The sequence below is a fragment of the Pinus tabuliformis genome, chromosome Q, assembly GCF_031772625.1.
Source record: "Pinus tabuliformis cultivar Carrire ecotype Pingquan chromosome Q, CPIR1, whole genome shotgun sequence".
Taxonomy (NCBI): Eukaryota; Viridiplantae; Streptophyta; class Pinopsida; order Pinales; family Pinaceae; genus Pinus; species Pinus tabuliformis.
This window is the reverse complement of record NC_142296.1, coordinates 540680248-540699124: the sequence shown is the minus strand read 5'-3', so window position 1 is coordinate 540699124 and position 18877 is coordinate 540680248. Positions and strand designations below refer to the sequence as shown.

At 40.5% G+C, this 18877-nt stretch overlaps 2 protein-coding genes across 2 annotated transcripts in view; both read left to right on the top strand.

Annotated features, from left to right (window-relative positions):
• Positions 1-18877, top strand: part of LOC149220577 (uncharacterized) — a 529656-nt gene that overhangs the window by 424308 nt on the left and 86471 nt on the right. The window contains exons 29-31 of the mRNA XM_089384824.1: positions 10759-10890; positions 10996-11065; positions 11169-11474. Of these exons, the coding sequence (XP_089240950.1) occupies positions 10759-10890; positions 10996-11065; positions 11169-11474 (508 nt within the window). The remainder of the gene's footprint in view (positions 1-10758; positions 10891-10995; positions 11066-11168; positions 11475-18877) is intronic.
• Positions 15983-17812, top strand: LOC149220578 (uncharacterized). The gene is made up of 3 exons (XM_089383656.1): positions 15983-16062; positions 16419-17024; positions 17149-17812. The coding sequence occupies exons 1-3, from the start codon at positions 15983-15985 to the stop codon at positions 17627-17629; spliced, it is 1167 nt and encodes a 388-aa protein (XP_089239782.1). The 3' UTR covers positions 17630-17812.

Genomic DNA, 18877 nt, shown 5'->3' with positions numbered 1-18877 from the left:
CGGGACTCTTGAGGACGTAATCCTGCTCTTGTGATCTAGCCATCACGTACCATGAAAATCCATCTTGTTGTACTATAGAGGAAACTGCAAATGGGGAAATTACACAATCAAGTTCTTATACTTGTTTCTTTTCGGTATATGTTATGGATAATGGGGTGACCTGGAACATTGACAAACCTCGATTGTAATTTTGGTCTCTCACCTTTCTAGGGGGTTAATCTTTGACCCTAGTCCACTGGGACATCCCTCAAGGCCCTTTGGGTTATAAGAGGGGCACTACCTAGAAAGCCATGATTGAGATAGTGTGTTCCATTTTCCCTATGCCATACTTAACACCTTCCATCCCACATTACAAGTCCCATATCTCACCTCCATTCTTCGGGTACAACTTGTAATTGGTTCTTGGGGATTTGGTACTCATATGTTCACATACCTTGTGTAGGGCCTGAAATTTTTTCCTTGGGAGGTTGATGCAGCTAGAAGCAAAGAAAAAGCATAGCATGGCCACAATGAAACAAAAGAAAAATGGAAAAGCAAAATATGGCTGAGACATAAATATTAGCACGTGGGCAAAAGCCTAGCATGAGTTCCACCTCCATCATATGGCCATCACTCGATTGCTGAGAAGATGATGCTCTATTACATCAAAAGGGAACCCTTGCATGTCCCAACGATGATGGGTGATAACTTGGCTCATCTTAAAGGGTAATAAACTACTACATCATATAAAAAAAGTTCTAGCCCTTGAGATATAATACAAGGAACAATCAAGAAGTAAAAAAGGAAGACAAGGCGGGTGGAAAAATCAGGCCGAGTTGGTATCTCATGCTTCCACAAATGCTCCCTCCTCACATCTATACACTCATGATGTGGAAAACCCCATCAATTTGTCCCTTTGAGTATGGCATTTGACCATGAAGTCTTCTCCCCTCCATTACCACACTATTGTACACTAACACCTATTAATTGAAGGGTGGACCAGGGAAAATGTCACTTCCACTTGGGGGTTGGAAGCGCCTAATAGGGTTTACCATTAGCCACCCCTACCAAGGGTGAAAACACCTTTGCGAGAAGTTGGTCCTAATTTTGGAAGGGGATCTTTGTTTGAAATATCCCTTAATATTCAAGTTTGCCTTACTTATATGCATTATTGATCTTAGTCTCGGATGGATGGTTGCTTTCACTAGAATCCATGTTGTTTTTGTCAGGTAGATCATTGCAGGCTAGGCCTTCGGCACCCACTCCATTGGTACCCAAGCCCTTCAGAGAAGTACGTGGCCTAAGAGGGTGCAACATTAAGAGATTGGAGCCTCTTGACAACACTAGCAGATGACACATGTCCTAGAGTATGTGTTAATTTTAGGTATGTTCTATGCTTAAAAAAATTTACTTCAACTTTTCATTTTAGCCCAATGACAATATTCAGATTAGTAATCACATCAACGTGATAGTAAAGTGCAGATAAAACATAAAAATAAACAACAGAAGACAAGCCAAGACAAGAGGACACAAGATGTGGCACCAGCCAGGGACAGACCCCAATGTGGGGAAACCCTTGATCAATTCTTCTTATATTCTCCAATAGTTCAACAGAGAGAGATAGTACAAATATACAAAACTGATATTTATGACAGCAGTAGAAAACCCTTGACCAGAGAAGTCTATTGGTCAATCTGGACAGGATCTTTCATCCAAGAAGCATCAACAGGAAGCTCATCAAACTGAGCCAAACATAGTCAAACCTTGACCCAATATATCTCCCAAAACGTTGTTGTCTTCAAGCTGTACTAGTTGTCACTGCTACATGAGTTAGTGCATCAAAATTCAGTCCTCATCCTTGATACAGTCATGATCCAAGTTGAGGTTCCAGCACTGCCATACTTTCAAGACTGACTAGTGCAACCCTTAATACAATCTAAGCTGCTGGCTATGGCCTGCGGCCTAGCCCAGTAGCAAGTAAGGTCTACACACAGGACCCAACTATCTTGACCCTTGAACAACAATGGGTCTTCCAACCTTCTCCTAAGAGATCATCTTAGACAGACTTGTTTGACCTTCGCTTTGAGGCTGCACTAGACCCTAGATCAACGTTATTAAACACTGTCAAATCCCACACTGTCTAGGCTCCTTCTTGCTGTCGATTAAAGGTCTTTATTTTGCTGCGGCTAGGTCTCTATAGACTGTGGATCAGAACCTCTTTCAAACAGCAGATAGGAGCTCCTCTGGGCTATGGATCTGGCCTCTCTTTGCTTCGCTTGGGCCTCCTTTGAATGCGGTCAGATATCCCTACCATTGCAACACTATTGATAGGGCTCTCCTTCAACTGTAGTTATCTTTACAGCAGATTTGTGACCATTAGATGACTGCATCTTACTCTCCTCTAGGACTGCATATAGGGGCCTTCTAGGACAACAGATTGTAGCTCTCTTTAAACAACGTATGAGAATCTAATTACTATGTAATAAAGGACCTTCATGGACTGTGTATTGAGCCTCCCTTTAATTGTGACTTAGGGCATCTTATAGCTGCGTTTGGAACCTCTTTTCTCTACGGAATTAAGTCTCTTCTAGATTGCGTATTAGGAGTCTTCCTTTCTGCTACTTAAACTCTTCTTAATACAATTGCTAGGGTCTCCATTAACTGTGTATGGGAGCCAACTCTATGACTGCGGCTAGGGCCTCCACTGTCTGCGGTTAGGGCACATTAAGATAGTGTATTAGGGTCTCTTCTAGACCTGCGTTTTGGGCACTTTAGAACAGCGGCATAGGGTTTCTTCTAGACCTACATTTAGGGCACTTTAGGACAACAGCTTAGGATCTCTTCTAGACCTATGTTAAAGCCTCTCCTTGCTGTGTTAAGGCCTCTCGTCCATGACGCATCTAGATCTCATTAGGGCAGTGTATTCTCCTCTAGATCTCTCCTTCCACCAAAACCCAAACAAGTCGAGAGAGATCACAAGAGAGATGAGTGTGTAAAATGACTTGAAGACCTCTTCTATTTATGGTGAAACGTTGAGGATAGGTTGGGGTTATTTGGTTGCTGGCTAACCTTAACGAATTGTCACATAACACAAATAAATTCATATCTCCATGAATACATGTCGGAATCGGATGATCTTTAGATCAATCCTACACCTCTCGACAAGAGGAATCCAAGAAAAATATCAGTTGCCATAAATAAGAAGACCCACATGGAGTTTGGCCCTAGTTTCCGATCTTAACACTCCCTCTCAACTAGGGAGAACTCCATCCGCTAATCCATCTGCTAGTCAGTACTATCTCTGCCATCAACGCGATGCCTTGCACTGCTCTACTCTGTTCAACTATGAAGAAGAAGAAGTGACCGAGAATGTATCATACCATTCTCTATTGATCCGAAGTCAATCCCATATAAAGAGAGTGTCTCATACCACTCTTACTGATCCGAAATTAGTTCCAAATAGAGAGTGTGTCTCATACCACTCTTACTGATCTGAAATCAGTTCCAAATAAAGAGAGTGTCACATACCGCTCTTACTGATTCGAAATCAATTCGAAATAAAGAGAGTGTCTCATACCACTCTTACTGACCCGAAGTTAGTTCCAATTGATCCCAGATCAATATCGTCCTAGCATAGGGAGTACAATAGTACATGATGCGTCCATCAGTAGTACTATGGTCCCTATCCTCATTTCCCTGCTCATTGGCCAGATGAGAGGTACTTCCCATGAGTCCCAGACTGCATGGGTAGGATGTCTCAGTAGGAGAAGGATGAACCACTCATCCTGCCTACATGTCGCCATGGGGTATCCCAGGGGAAGGCTAAACCACTCACCTTGTACACAACAAATCACTAGGGGAAGCCTGAACCACTCACCCTATGATTGTGTCTCAGCAGGAGAAGAATGAACCACTCATCCTGCGTACATAGTATGCCACTAGGGGAAGGCTGAACCACTCACCCTATGGTTGTTCATCACAACAAGAAGTACCCCAAGCCCCCCGGAGCTCCCAGAGCTCAATGTCCATATCACACAGGACCCTTAGGAGAGTGTCTCTCCACGACTCCTAGTTGTTCTCGGAAAGTCAAGAATTTGACCTTTCCCAGGGGCTTCATCAAAATATCGGTGACCAACACATTAGTCCCAATGTGATGGAGCCTTCTTGCTCCGCGTTGTACCATATCCCAGATAAAGTGGTACCTGATGTATCATAGAACACGAGATTCCTCAACAATCGAATCCCACTCTGGTTGTCACAGAAGATCATGGTGGTATCCAGCACGTGTCGCAACAGCTCACTGAAGAGCTTCCACAACCAGGCAACTTCACACGAGGTCATACTCGCAGCTATGTGTTCTGCCTCAGCGGTGCTCAAAGCAATCGATTTCTGCTTCCTGCTCATCCAAGATATCGAGGCAGAACCCAAAGAGAAGTAGCACTCAGAAGTGCTCTTGCGATCCTCCACACTGCCTGCCCAATCAATATCAGAATAACCATGCAGCCTTATAGCTCTGGCAGTGTATCTCAGTCCATGAGAGATAGTGCCCCAAAGATATCTCAAAAGATTCTTGGCACCGATTCAATGTGAGTGATGAGGCTCAGCCATATGTTGGCTCAACATGCTAACTGCAAAACATATATCCAGATGGGAGTTCACCAAGAACATCAATGCTACTATGAGTTGATGAAACTCAGGGACATTTCCCAATTCAGGTCCGATAGCACTATTGCACAACTTTTTCAAGTTAAGCTCCATTGAGGTAGTCACGAGCTTGCAGTCCACCATTCCAAATTCAGAATCCAAATCCCTCTTACTTTTTGCAAATGAGAGGGTTTGTACCTGCCAAAAATAGGTTGTCCACATAAAGTACTAGTATGAGAGGTCTATCATCCACAACCTTAAAGAAAAGGTTTGGATCGGCTTCACTCCTAGTGAATCTCAGCTTCATTAGATAGCTGTCAATCCTCTCACACCAAGCCCGGGGTGCTTGCTTTAAATCATAGAGTGTTTTCTTCAACCTGCATACATGAGATTCCCGATCATGGATCTCAAATCCCTTGGGTTTTTCCACATTTGTGGTCTTGCTATTACATGAGGGGAATGGTCCCCTTGTAAGATTTCCTTCGGTACATCTCAGACATGTACATTCATGCTCTTCTTTGAATTCAGGCATCCCTATCACCATCCGTCTTACATCGGATAGGGCCTTACAATGAAGATGGATAGACCTCTGGTGCCATTGAAGACATGACATGGTCCCCATTGGACTTTCTCCAACTTGATACCAAGGGTCAACCTGAATCCCAAGAGTAAAAACATCTTTAAAATTCCTAAACACATACCTTTCCATCGATGAATGCCACTTTTAAACCTTTGTCTTCCATTTCTGAAATGGACACCAGGTTCTTCTTGAGATCAGGTACACAAAGAACTTCTTGTAAATGAATCGAGTTACTTTGATTCAATTGAAGAGTAACATTCCCTATACCCTTTATGAGATAGGTGGCATTGTCTTCAAGAATAATCTCCAAGATTGTTTCCTTGTCTATCAGATTAGAGAGAGCTTCCTTGTATCTGGTGAAGTGCCTTGAGGCACCACTATCAATAAGCCAATTTCCCAACGAGTCCAGAGGAGAGGTAGTGGAGAGCACTGACATAAGATAATACTCAGATACAACATTTGATTCACACCTAGAGTTCCTTACTTTCTTGGAGGGTCAACCATTTCCTTGATGTCCTACATTCCTTTTTCCTTTGTCATTGTACCTGTCATTCCTTCGATCATTGAAGATGCCCTTGGAATGATTGTGATCATCATCATGAGATGTGTCCCTTCTTATTTGGACATTCCCTCGTATAATGGCCAAACTTATTGCAAGAAGGCATCTAGCCTTCCTTCCACCCTTAGATCCGGACTTTCCATTGAAGTGACCTTTAGGTAGGCCACCAGACACTTGTCAATGGAATCTTTGATAATCTTCTTCGCTTCGATTTCACCCTTGGTGAATTTGTTCTTTGGAGCAAACAGTGCATTTGATGGAGGCTCAGGGATTTTACCCTTCATGTAATCCAGCACTTCTTGCTCTCGGGAAGTGGGATGAGGAACCCATTGAGCCGTTTGTCCTTTCCAACTGTCTTCAGTGATAGCTCTTTCACTCTTGCTTGGGCTTTGTCTTCACCTAAGCTTTGAAACCATGTTAATTTTAGGTATGTTCTATGCTTACAGCAATGTATTTCAATTTTTCATTTTAGCCCAATGACAATATTCAGATTAGCAATCACGTCAGCATGATAGTAAAGTGCAGATAGAACATAAACATAAACAGAAGAAGACAAGCCAAGACAAGAGGACACAAGATGTGGCGCCAGCCAGGGACAAACCCCAATGTGGGGAAACCCTTGATCAATTCTTCTTATATTCTCCAATAGTTCAGCAGAGAGAAAGAGAGTACAAATATACAAAACTGTATTTATGACAGCAGTAGAAAACCCTTGACCAGAGAAATCCGTTGGTCAATCTGGACAGAATCTTTCATCTAAGAAGCATCAACAGGAAGCTCATCAAACTGAGCCAAACATAGTCAAATCTTGACCCAATATATCTCCTAGAACGCTGTTGTCTTCAAGCTGTACTAGCTGTCACTGCTACATGAGTTAGTGCATCAAACTTCAGTCCTCATCCTTGATACAATCATGATCCAAGTTGAGGTTCCAGCACTGCCATACTTTCAAGACCACTGTTGATAATATCGGCGATATTCGAAAATATCGCGATATTTTCAGCAAAACGATATATCGCCGAGAAAATATCGCGATATTTTCTGTTTTGAAAATATCGCGATATTTTCAAAATCTGAAAAAATTATTTTTTATGCTTGCCGATATTTGCCGATATTTTGCCGATATTTTAGCTGATATTGCCGATAAGATATTTTCTGGACCCTCGCTGATATTTTGCCGATACCGATATTTTCAACACTGTTCAAGACTGACTGGCCCAGCAGCAAGGTCTACACATAGCACCCAACTATCTTGACCCTTGAACAGCAATGTGACTTCCAATCTTCTCCTAAGAGATCATCTTCGAAAGACTTGTTTGACCTTCTCTTTGAGGCTGCACTAGACCTTAGATCAGCCTTATTAAACACTGTCAAATCCCACGCTGTCTAGACTCCTTGTTGTCGATTAAAGGTCTTTATTTTGCTGCGGCTAGGTCTCTATAGACTGTGGATCAGAGCCTCTTTCGGACAGCAGATAGGAGCTCCTCTGGGCTATGGATCTGGCCTCTCTTTGCTGCGTTTAGGCCTCCTTTGAATGCGGTCAGATTTCCCTACCATTGCAGCACTGTTGATAGGCCTCTCCTTCAACTGTAGTTATCTTTACAGCGGATTTGTGACCTTTAGATGATTGTGTCTTACTCTCTTCTAGGACTGCGTATAGGAGCCTTCTAGGACAGCAGATTGTAGCTCTCTTTAAACAACGTATGAGAATCTAATTACTGCATAATAAAGGACATTCATGGAGTGTGTATTGAGCCTCCCTTTAACTGTGACTTAGGGCACCTTATAGCTGCGTTTGGAACCTCCTTTCTCTGCGGAATTAAGTCTCTTCTAGACTGCGTATTAGGAGTCTTCCTTTCTGCTGCTTAAACTCTTCTCAATACAATTGCTAGGGTCTCCATTAACTGCGTATGGGAGCCAACTCTATGACTGTGGCTAGGGCCTCCACTGTCTGTAGTTAGGGCACATTAAGACAACGTATTAGGGTGTCTTCTAGACCCACGTTTAGGGCACTTTAGAAAAGCGGCATAGGGTCTCTTCTAGACCTGCGTTTAGGGCACTTTAGGACAGTAGCTTAGGGTCTCTTCTAGACCTGCGTTAAAGCCTCTTCTCCATGATTGCGTCTAGATCTCATTAGGGCAGTGTATTCTCCTCTAGATCTCTCCTTCCACCAAAAGCCAAACAAGTGGAAAGAGATCACAAAGAGAGATGAGCGTTTAAAATGACTTGAAGACCTATTCTATTTATGGTGTAACGTTGAGGATAGGTTGGGGTAATTTGGTTGCTGGCTGACCTTGACGAATTGTCACATAACACAAATAAATTCATATCTCCATGAATACATGTTAGAATTGGATGATCTTTAGATCAATCCTACACCTCTCGATAAGAGGAATCCAAGAAAAATATCAGCGGCCATAAATAAGAAGACCCATATGGAGTTTGGCCCTAGTTGCCAATTTTAACAGTATGTCCAAGACCCATATGGAGTTTGGCCCTAGTTGCCAATTTTAACAGTATGTCCAAGACCCAAGGCATTGGTCAACTTGGATCTAGTTTTGAGGATTCTTCAAGATGATACTATTGGACCCAATATGCCTCTAAGCTGCCCTTGACACAATTTGATGGACAAGAGCTAAGTCAGAGCCCAGATGAGGATGGTCTCCCATTGAGATACTAGGGAGGGCTTGTTGCACCAAAGGAACCCCTAATGTTGGAGAGAAGGAGGCCTTATTTGACAGTTGGATACCGATGGAGACCCCTTGATGGTACCCAAGCTGGAACTTGGGATCCCAAAGGAGATATTGAGGTGGATTTGAGGGCCAACCCTTAAATTTTGGATTCTCCAGGCATCTACACACTTTTTGACACCTCAACACACTTTGGCATGGCATTCTAAGCCCTAATGCGGCATGACATCAACAATTTAAGAGGTTATGGCTCACACGTGTGAAGCTAAGGCTCACATGTGTGCGAACAATTACAATTTAGGCACTTAAATTTTTGGTCTCTACGATAGAAACTTTGAAAATGATACCCTAGCTTCAAAGGTTTCAGTCTTCTTTAAATTTTAGCCTCCACAATTAAGAATTCAACTTGCAAAAAGTTCCACACTTCCGCTAGTATCAGCTGTAATATCCCTTTTTCTTATTTAACTAATTTCTCGAGGAAAATAACTTTAGAAGTCACACCATAAATTTTTGCAAGGAATATCAATGAAAACACAGCTTGGGATCACAAAAAATTGTAAAGAAGAATTACTATAAAACCCCAATAATTTTATTAATAAATTCTGGGAGGGAATTACAACAATAATTTGAGGAAAAACTAGAAGATAAATTATTTGGAATTTCTTTGCGTCATGCTTCCCGATTTTGCAATTTGATCACTGCACAAAAAACTCAGCTTCCTTGAAAATGTTTTCACTGCCCCCAATTAACTTGGACTTTGTAATGTAATTTCTCTTTCCAGAATAATCATAGGCTACTCCAAGTACATTCATCTCTAAAGCCATAGCTTTTGGCGATTCTCAATCCTCCTCCTCTTTGGTAAGCTCCATTGAAGTACCTGAGGTGGTTATCCCTCTTGATTAGCTAGGGTGGATATTTCAACACAGAAACTAATTGCCACCAGCTATGGTGTATGCTTCAATACCGAAATTGGGAATTCTACAAGGGTTTCCCCTCACATGGAAAGCTACTAGAGCTCCAAATCTGATTCAGAATATTCTAATCATCATGTTCTCCAAATGATTCCCCACCTTTTTATTGTGATGGTTGTTAGAATACCATGGGTCTTCCAAAAACCATGGATCACTTTTCTTATTTTATTAAAGTGACTATAAGGTTTATTTCTGAGTTAATTGGGGTCACTTAATAATCTAATTACTTAATATCACTTTAGAAGTGACATTGGATAATTAACTTATCGAGACCTTTTTGCTTGTCCCCAAGCAATCTGACCTCGCCATCATTCATAGATCCTCCTCCTCAAAAAGGAACATCACATACAAATATAAATATCAATAAATAAAATTAATAATTAATAAACAAACATGTCCTAATGAAAGAACATGTCTCTGCTAAAGGACATGACTCTTCATGAAAGAGCATTACCACTTAGGTATATATATGAGGCCCTCATTTGTAATATGATCATATCATTTTTTCATACTTATGTTTCAATATATTATTTATTTTATTGTAATTGGATTTCTTCATATTTCAAGTTTTTTAGATATTTAATTAGTAATTTGTATTGGTTGTCATATTGTCCCTTTTGAAGACCCATGACATGTGATGAAGTCTTGATCAAGTAACGATATTTTCTAGTGATGCATTAGTGACATGCTAGCTCTGGATATAGTTATGTGGTCCTCGCCCTTAACATGATTTCTAGATGGTGATCCTAACATGGAAACTCAATCATTTGTGGAGCAGTTGGCCATTGTAGTTGCTTTTAATTCAATCCATGATAAGGGTGATAGGTTTAGTGGAACAGTAACAGATATGGTAAGAGTGATTATCTATGTTGCACAAAGTGGGAGCACAAGGATCATTCCTATAAAAGCATGATAAAGGCCTATCTCATATATGATAAGTAAGGCCTATAGCTTAATATCAATCAGGACAAAACAAAGTGATATTGCAAATATGTGCAGGTATTGCTGAGAACCATATCTTCTCCTGATACATTTGGCTATTAATAGGGGTATAAGGAAGTGATTTAATTGAAGTCCTCAAGATAAGAAACTTTCCCATTATGCAGTTGTTACGTTGACTCTAATCCATTTGAAAGTCATTCCGGACTGAGTGTACTAGTGGGTGATTTATACCCGGTTCTGCAATGTTTATTTTTCATGGCTGGAAGCAGTATATACAATAGCTTTCTTTTTTGGGTATTAAACAAAAGGTCTCATGGTTATGAAAGATTATAAGAGATTTATTGGTATAGGTAATTTCATTGGACTCTTCTCATCCAAATGTTTGTGGTATAGGGTAAGAATGGTAGTGTAATATTGCCATTGGATAAGGATGAGACAACTTGTGATACCTATAGCAACAATGTCAATGGAAGACAATTTCAACAATATAAATTACGGCATGAATTGCAGTGTATTAGCATACTTGTGAGTGTGCCATCTGTTATCCTCTCTCAATTTTTTGTTATTTTCTTCTTGCTACATGTGCTAAGAAAACAATGCTTTGCATGGTTGGTTATGAATTTCTTACAGGATTCGTTTGGCAATGTTTTACATGAATACAAGCGAATGGCACCAGTTTGGGTCCAATTGATGGCAGATGGTAAGGAAACTACTGTAAGACCAGATAATGCTTAACTACTCGAGTTTGTGGGAAATGTTGTAAATGAAAGTTCCTTATGCCTTTGTTGAAAATTTGGTTAAAGGTTCTCGAGCTCGTACCCCTACACTCAGAATACAACTTCTAAGTGAATCACATCCAGCATCTGTTGCTGCCCAAAAGGAGCATGCCTCTCATGCTACAGCATCAAAACAGAAAGGATCAGTGCTTCCTAGCATCCTGGTCAAAGATCAAACAACTGCAAAGTCAGAACGAAGAAAAGCAATACATAAAATGGCAGAACTGGTTGCCAAAGAAAAATTTGGAAAGACTCCAGAAAAACTCAGTGTACCTGAAAGAAAAACGACAATTCATGAAGCTATGGAAGACGTGGAACAAATGATTTATGGAGGTTTGTGTTTCTATTGCAGATTTCACATTTACAAAGGTTTCTACAACAGATGCCTATCAATTGTATCCTTTGAATTGCAATAAATATGATGCTGAAAATGCCATTCTGAAATAGTGAAAATTATTGCATTTTGTAGGTACCATAAACTAGAGAGAATGAGCCCTTACATATAACGATGTTGTTGTAATATCCCAAATGGGATACTTGACTAATTTTGCAGAAATCTAACTCGACCAGAATTTCTCCATAAAAATTACCAACCATTTAACAGAACATTGCCATGTAAAAATATAACCAATAATATATTGCAAAAGTACAACAAGATGAACAGGAACAATCTCAGCTTTTATTATATTAGATAAACTGGGGTTTACATGCTGCAACAACCAAAATAGCTGAGATGGAAGAAGCTGGCCTCGAGAATCTGCTCCAACATTGCACTGGCCCTCTCCAAACTAACTGCACTGCAACTGTTAAGCTCTCCTATGAATTTTGGATGAACTCACCAAGGGGAGAATGGGTACTCGCCCACTCTCGTTGAATCACCCAAGGGCTTCTGTCCTGGGCCTACTGGAGTAGAGAACTATGTTCTCAAACCTCTCACACAAAGACAGTGCACAAATCCCAAATGTCTTCTAATGACCTCCTCCTCCTTTTATAGATCTGATGGACCCCTCTAGAACCTCCTATTTTATTATTATTTTAATCATTGAGCACATTTCCCTTTTTTATTTCAAATAAAATATCTTTTTAATGTGGGAAAATGGTAAATTGGCCACCATGCCTCCTCAGGCCACTGAAAATCACTTCTAACCATCCCATCCTATAGATCTTCTCATTTTAGTTCCAACAAGTTATTACACTAAGGTGTTCTGTCAAGTATTCCTCTCGGAATGCTACCTTAAGTGTAATTAATTGGGTTAGGCACAATAATAACCCCGTATTATGGGAATTGTTAGAATGCAATGGAACGAGAAGCAAGTTGTGCAGAATCAATCCTAATGATGGAATATGGCAAGTGAACTCCTCCAGACCCCATAAAACATCTCCAAAAGCCCCTGGGCCCACTAATGATGTAAACTTGCACCTGTGACTTATCTGCCTCCAACCTTGAAAGTCCATCCTAACCATGCCATAAGGAACACCAGAAAAAGGAACATCACAAATCCTCCTGCCCCAAGATTGCTTGCCCTCAAGCAATCCAAACCTGTGGACCAGTCTAGTGGCCTAATGCAACTGAGACCCAATGCCCGGATCCCATACATACCATTTGTGATGTTATGCCTCTATGTCAACCCACCATAAACGGACCCCTCAATGCTCGGATCCCAGACCAATCTCTGGTTGTCATCAACAAATCCTCCTGGATCCTAATGCCACCCAGAATAAGCATCAATACTCCATGGCTTCTGTTGTGCTATAGCTCCAACTATGAGTGCTGCTCCATTAGCCACGTACCAACTCATCACCTCTCTTCAGTGCAATCGTTGGCATAAGCCAAAGTCAATCCCACTATGTAGATGCAGGCCTAAAGTGTTGGAAAGTTGTTGGCCTACCTCCCATTGCCAACTAGAGCATGTAGTACTTCTCATGTCTAAGGGTCCTTGCTGCACTATGTTGCCGACTGATAATATTGTGCCACCAACAAGATACCAACTCATAATCTCCCGCCAATCCATGTTGTGGGAAGGATCAGATGTGTCTGCCCCTGTATATGGTATGAGTCCACTGTGTTGCACCATGCTCAACTCATGCAACTCTGGGCAACCAATCAACTAGATATGTGTAGGAATCCTTGCCTCTCCCTATAAGTGGGCAACCCGTGTTGCACGCCCTGTTTAGTACTCCTGGAGATGGATTCTACCTGGAAACACTGCAGCTTTGCTAGCTGCCACTACATTTACCTACACCTTGTCAATGGGTAGACCTGAAGATGGATACACCACTATCTCCAAAACAGTCTCCCTCATCTAACCGGAAACTCCATTCCCCACCAGTCCACTCATCACCTGCAAAACTGTCCTGTCAGGTCCCAATGCCTCCTGATGACCAATGTCTACAAATAGTACCTCCCTGTCAGCAGCCTACACATCTATATGCCCCTCATCAATGGCTGGTCCTAGGGACTGCTGCTCATCCTCCTCCATCACAGGTTCAATACGAGCCACTGGTTGACTCCCCAAAAATGGCCCATCATGCATCTTGTGGTGCACATGTTGACTCATCGAACATGGATGTATATTTGGGCTACTGTCGGCATCTCTACAGGATGACTCAAGCTCCTTTATGTGCTCACCATGCTGGATCACCACTAATAGCTCATCTCCCTGGTCTCCTCCCTGCATGGGAATAATCTATTGCTCATCAAAACTATCCACCAGATAGTTATGCATATCATGATTGTTGCCATCATCCCCACATGCCTGCTGGCTCCTCATCTAGGAGGTCAGAATGGGTCTCCCCCTAATCTACCTCTATCATCCCCTTTGTGTCACTCAAGCATGAGTGTTCAAGTCCCCAAGGTTCCTTGCAGATGAAGTAAAGACCCTTTCTCCTTAACTCGTTCCTTCTGCATGCCCCATCAACTCTCAGCTACTCCTCCTTGGTCAACTACCTCCTGAGCAGGTTTATGTTCTACTCAACCAACCTTTCGACTAGCTTAAAAGTAGTAGGTGAAACCAACTGTTCTCTCCTCCAAATGGACAATAATCGAGACTACAAATTCCGACAAATGGCATGACGACCTCCCATACATGATGACAAGATGGACTGCATGTGTGTTTTGACTGAGTCAAGATGATGTCTCCTAATGTTGTAAAAACATTGGAACATCAAATGGTTCAAGTCATCACATTCTAGATCAAACACGATTTCGTATGTTTTGACCATGGCCATGATTACTAGAATTTCAAGCTTCTTCCCAAAGGTAAAATCCGCATTGTTGTCCAAGTCCTGAAAAGTTTCTATTATCAGTCTAAAAACTCTCCTCATAACATCATCGTTGTAAGGAGATATAGGTGCAATTAGTCTCATGATGTTACTGAAACAAGATGCAACTAGAAGTTTGACCCCTTCACAAGGTTCCTCTAAGAACATGTGTTGTATGAGAGAAAACATAGATGGTTTTAGAGCCCAAATTAGTTTCTTCCCTTCTAACTAGTTTACTTCGAAAAGGAGTGCATCCAGTTCATCTAGTTTGAAAAGGATTTTCCCTATGACCCTCATGTGTTTTAAATCTGTCCCAAGTGCAAGGATTTTGTGTCCAATCTCTAGCTCTTTCTACAAATCCCTTCGCTGTTCTTTTTGAAGAATGGCGTAGACCCCTTATGAGAAGGGTTTGTTGTTTTGTTTTGTTCTTTGGTCCAGATTGCAGTCCATTGATATATTGTTGTGTTGTTTTAAGTGGTGTTTTAAAACCTCCATTATTCTACAAATTACTATGACATCAAACACAATAATGCATTATGATTACATAGCCAGCTGACTCAACACCAACCTAGATGACTAACACATACAAGGATGGCTAACATAAACATGCTCTGACTCACCAACACCCTTCTCAATCAAGCCCCTTACATGGCACTTAGACCACAACATCCTAACAGTTATATGGACACATCACATGATACATCAAAAAGGCTCAACATCATCATGGCATACTTTGATCCTGTTCTGTCAATATATACGACTCACTCTTGACAATAGTTTTACTGCCATATACACTCCATGACATAACCAAACCTTGGTACAACAAACTCATACCAAGAATTGACACTAGATATTTATGCATTAAGGGACAAGGCAAGTCTAGTGGCTATAAATACTCTTCCATGACGATTATGGCACATCACACAGACATTGTATTGATACATATAAACATAGTCTTAGTCACCGCATTCGGCGAATTTAATCGAAAAAATTCGAAATTCGGCGTATTTAATGGACAGTCGAATTTATTCGTTTCAATTCGGCGTATTTAATGGCGTATTCGAATTTGAATGCGTATTCGAATTTTTGTCGAATAAATTCGACATTAAAATCGATTAAATTCGTTTTAATGCGTTCAAATTCGTTTTTCGGGCATGCGTGTTGGTAACTTAGGCTTTAGATTAGGTTTTATTGTTGTTTTCATTGCCGCCGCACGACAGAGACAGAGAGACTACACTGTAAGTCTGTAACACGACGCGTCGACACCTTGACGGGCTCGGGCTAGGGTTTCATTGCCGCCGCAGGCCCGCACACGCTGTAACTTGTAAGTTTTTCATGAAATACATATATTAGCTACCCATTATAAATGATCAAGGCTCTTAGTATGAGTTTGTTTCAATATGAGGATCGAGGCTCTTGCTACGAGTTTGTTTTTTATCGAGATTTATCAAATGCACCCTTCCGAGGAAAAAACAAAGATGCAAATGTATTGTCGTCTTGCTATATAGAGTATACACAGTGAAGCACGAACCTTATTACACTCTTAAAGGTTTGCAGATATTGACGAGTCATACGCTGAAATGAGACAATCTCATAGAAGTTTATACGGATATACCCACTGGAACAGCATCCTAAATAGCTTTGATGAAATAGATATACGGTATACCCATTAGTAATTACCCACTGGAACAGCATCATTCGGGAGCTTTGAAGAAATAGATATACCCATTAGAACATTATTATTCAAGCTCATGCTTTTAAAGTTTTACCTTAATAAAATAGATACACGGGTGTATGCAAGAGATGATTTTTGCTCAGTTTCTTTGTTTTCCATAAGTATTTGCTCATATTGAATCAAAACAAATCTTTGCACTTAAAATTTTAACTTGTAGACCCTATTCGTGTGGAATTTTATGATCTGTAATTCATATCACAGCATTCAAGTTCATCTACGCGGAGGGAAAAGAAGACTGATAAATTTAATAACTTTTGAGCCCAGAAAACTTTATAATTCAGTTTTGAGAACTTGAAAGTTGAGGTAAGGTTCACTTTGAGCATATACAGGAAGAATGCATCAAAAGAGTTGTTGAGGCCTTGTGATACAAGGTTTGCCACTTTTTATATTACTCTGAAAAGAGTTGTTGAGGAAAAAGCGAGCCTAAGAGCTGTTTTTTGCAGCACTGAGTGGGAGAGATCTACTCTCTCAAAAGAAACTAAGGGGAAAAATGTTGAACAAATAGTGCTCAGTAATGGCTTTTGGGAAAATGCAAACAAGGTTTTAAAAATTTGTGGCCCAATTGTTAATGTGCTCCGCATGGTTGATGGTGACAAACCTTGTATGGGTTTTGTTTATGAAAGCCTTGATCGTTGCAAAGAGGCCATTGCAACTGCTTTTGATAATGTGGAAGCTGATTACAAGGAGATATGGGATTTAATTGATAATAGATGGAAGAAGATGCATAGTCCATTACACGCAGCAGCATGCTATTTGGACCCTAGATTGTTTGGGTTGCCAAGACATAGGGACGAAGAAATCATGAATGGACTTATCCAATCTATTGAGAAGCTAAATCCAGATCTAGAGATTGCAGGTTTGATCAGAAGTCAGTTGAGAGCATACAGGTAAATGTCTATTGAATTATATTCCTTTGCATGCAATTATATGAATCTTGTTGTTAATGTCTTGCAATTATATGAATCTTGTTGTATATGAACTGATTGAGACTCTCAACTTGAATGCATACAGGTTAGAAGAAGGATTATTTGGAACAGTATCAGCAAAGTATGATAGGAGCAAAAGTGATCCAACACTATGGTGGGAATGGTATGGTTCAGGGGCACCAGAATTGCAAAATTTTGCAATGCGTATCTTAAGCCAAGGAGCAAGTGCATCAGCATGTGAAAGGAATTGGAGTTCCTTTGACCACATTCATTCCAAAAAAAGAAATAGACTGTCATCTCAAAAATTAGAAGATCTTGTTTATGTTCGTAGTAATTTGCAGTTGGCATTGAAGAATGTGGCTAAAGAGTCATCCAATTCTTCTACTCCGTGGATCGATCCTGTTCCAAATGCAACAATGGGTGATGCTGATTTGTACATTGATAGTGACAGGGAATTCGCTGATGAATCTGGTGCTGAAGCATCTAGCGGATCCATATCTCATACTGCTCTTGATGACATAGAACTTTTTGATATAACAAGTGGGCAACAGGAACGTCAAGAATAAAACTTGTGTTCCTGTTTTAGAGTTCTAGTTTAGTTTTTGCATGAACAATTTGCTAGAGCCTAAAACTGCCAAGCTAGCTGCTACTTTAAAGTTTAAAGTTTAAACTCTCTTTTTATCTAATGTGGAAGCTGTTCACTCTTATTTGATGACTGTTTACTCAGTACTGTTCTATTCGCTTTGATGGTTACATGGTACATCATATTTTGGTTGGTGATCAAATGGTATCTTTTAGAAATTTTCATTATTTCTTTGTCAATATGGTTGACTCATTAGAAATTTTCATGTGCTACATAAGTTATAACTTGCTGATTTTTCCTATACATTTCAAGCTTTTCATCGAATTATGCTTTGACTCCATTATTAATATAATTTCTAACAATAAGATAGTCTTTATAATTGTATAAATCTGCCCTCTATCTTTAATATACATTTTTTTTCTCGAATTTCTATATGTCGAATTTTATCGACAAAATTTGAGTTGCCGAACTTTATTCGAATTTCAAGGTCCTCGAACTCGAACTCGAATTCGAACCTGGTGACTAAGAACATAGTAAGGAAATGACATAAGAACCTAGAATGGAAGAGAGACATAACATCACCATTCTATCTTGATGCAACAATCAAACTGGTCCATAGAACTCAACATACGCACAAGAAATTGAATCACAAGTACTGGAGAATTTTTGGCCCTTTTACCTTTGCCTAAATGCACCACGAACTCTAGGACTGCTTCTTCATTGAAATTCTGAAGCTTCTTTGCTACATATAGAATTGCATCAATTTTCTTTGCACAGACACACACTGTGTATTTGACGACTTCAGACAACAATATGATAGATCAATGCTCTATAGCATCTATGTGCTCAACTACAACAATTATGCTGATCACTACCACTTCCTATCTCCACCATTAGCACCCCTTATTTCTGCAGCCAATGTATAGCTTGATTACATTCTCCATAAACAGGGAGCCTATGCACCAAGGTGTATAAACACACAACCACACAAACTCCCTTGGCAGGCAGCCACAATCAAAACCTTTCAAACTCTGCAGGTTGTCCGCAACTAAAAATAGAGCAACTCCAATGGGCCCTAAATTGACCAAGCAACAAGGAATAAAGAAGGTGAGACTGACTGAGCTTAGAATGAGCCTGTGCAATGGATTGACGACTACGACTGGAGTGTCTGGTTATGCTTCAACTCACTGCTTTACCAAAATGTGTTCTATTTTCAACTCGGTTCCACCAA

What these genes read in the sequence shown, in the direction of transcription:
- LOC149220578 (XM_089383656.1), top strand. Translation starts at nt 15,983, where the DNA reads ATGAGACAATCTCATAGAAGTTTATACGGATATACCCACTGGAACAGC. An exon ending in TTTGATGAAATAGATATACG is followed by an intron (nt 16,063 to 16,418) that starts GTATACCCATTA and finishes TTTATAATTCAG; the next exon opens with TTTTGAGAACTTGAAAGTTG. An exon ending in AGTCAGTTGAGAGCATACAG is followed by an intron (nt 17,025 to 17,148) that starts GTAAATGTCTAT and finishes GAATGCATACAG; the next exon opens with GTTAGAAGAAGGATTATTTG.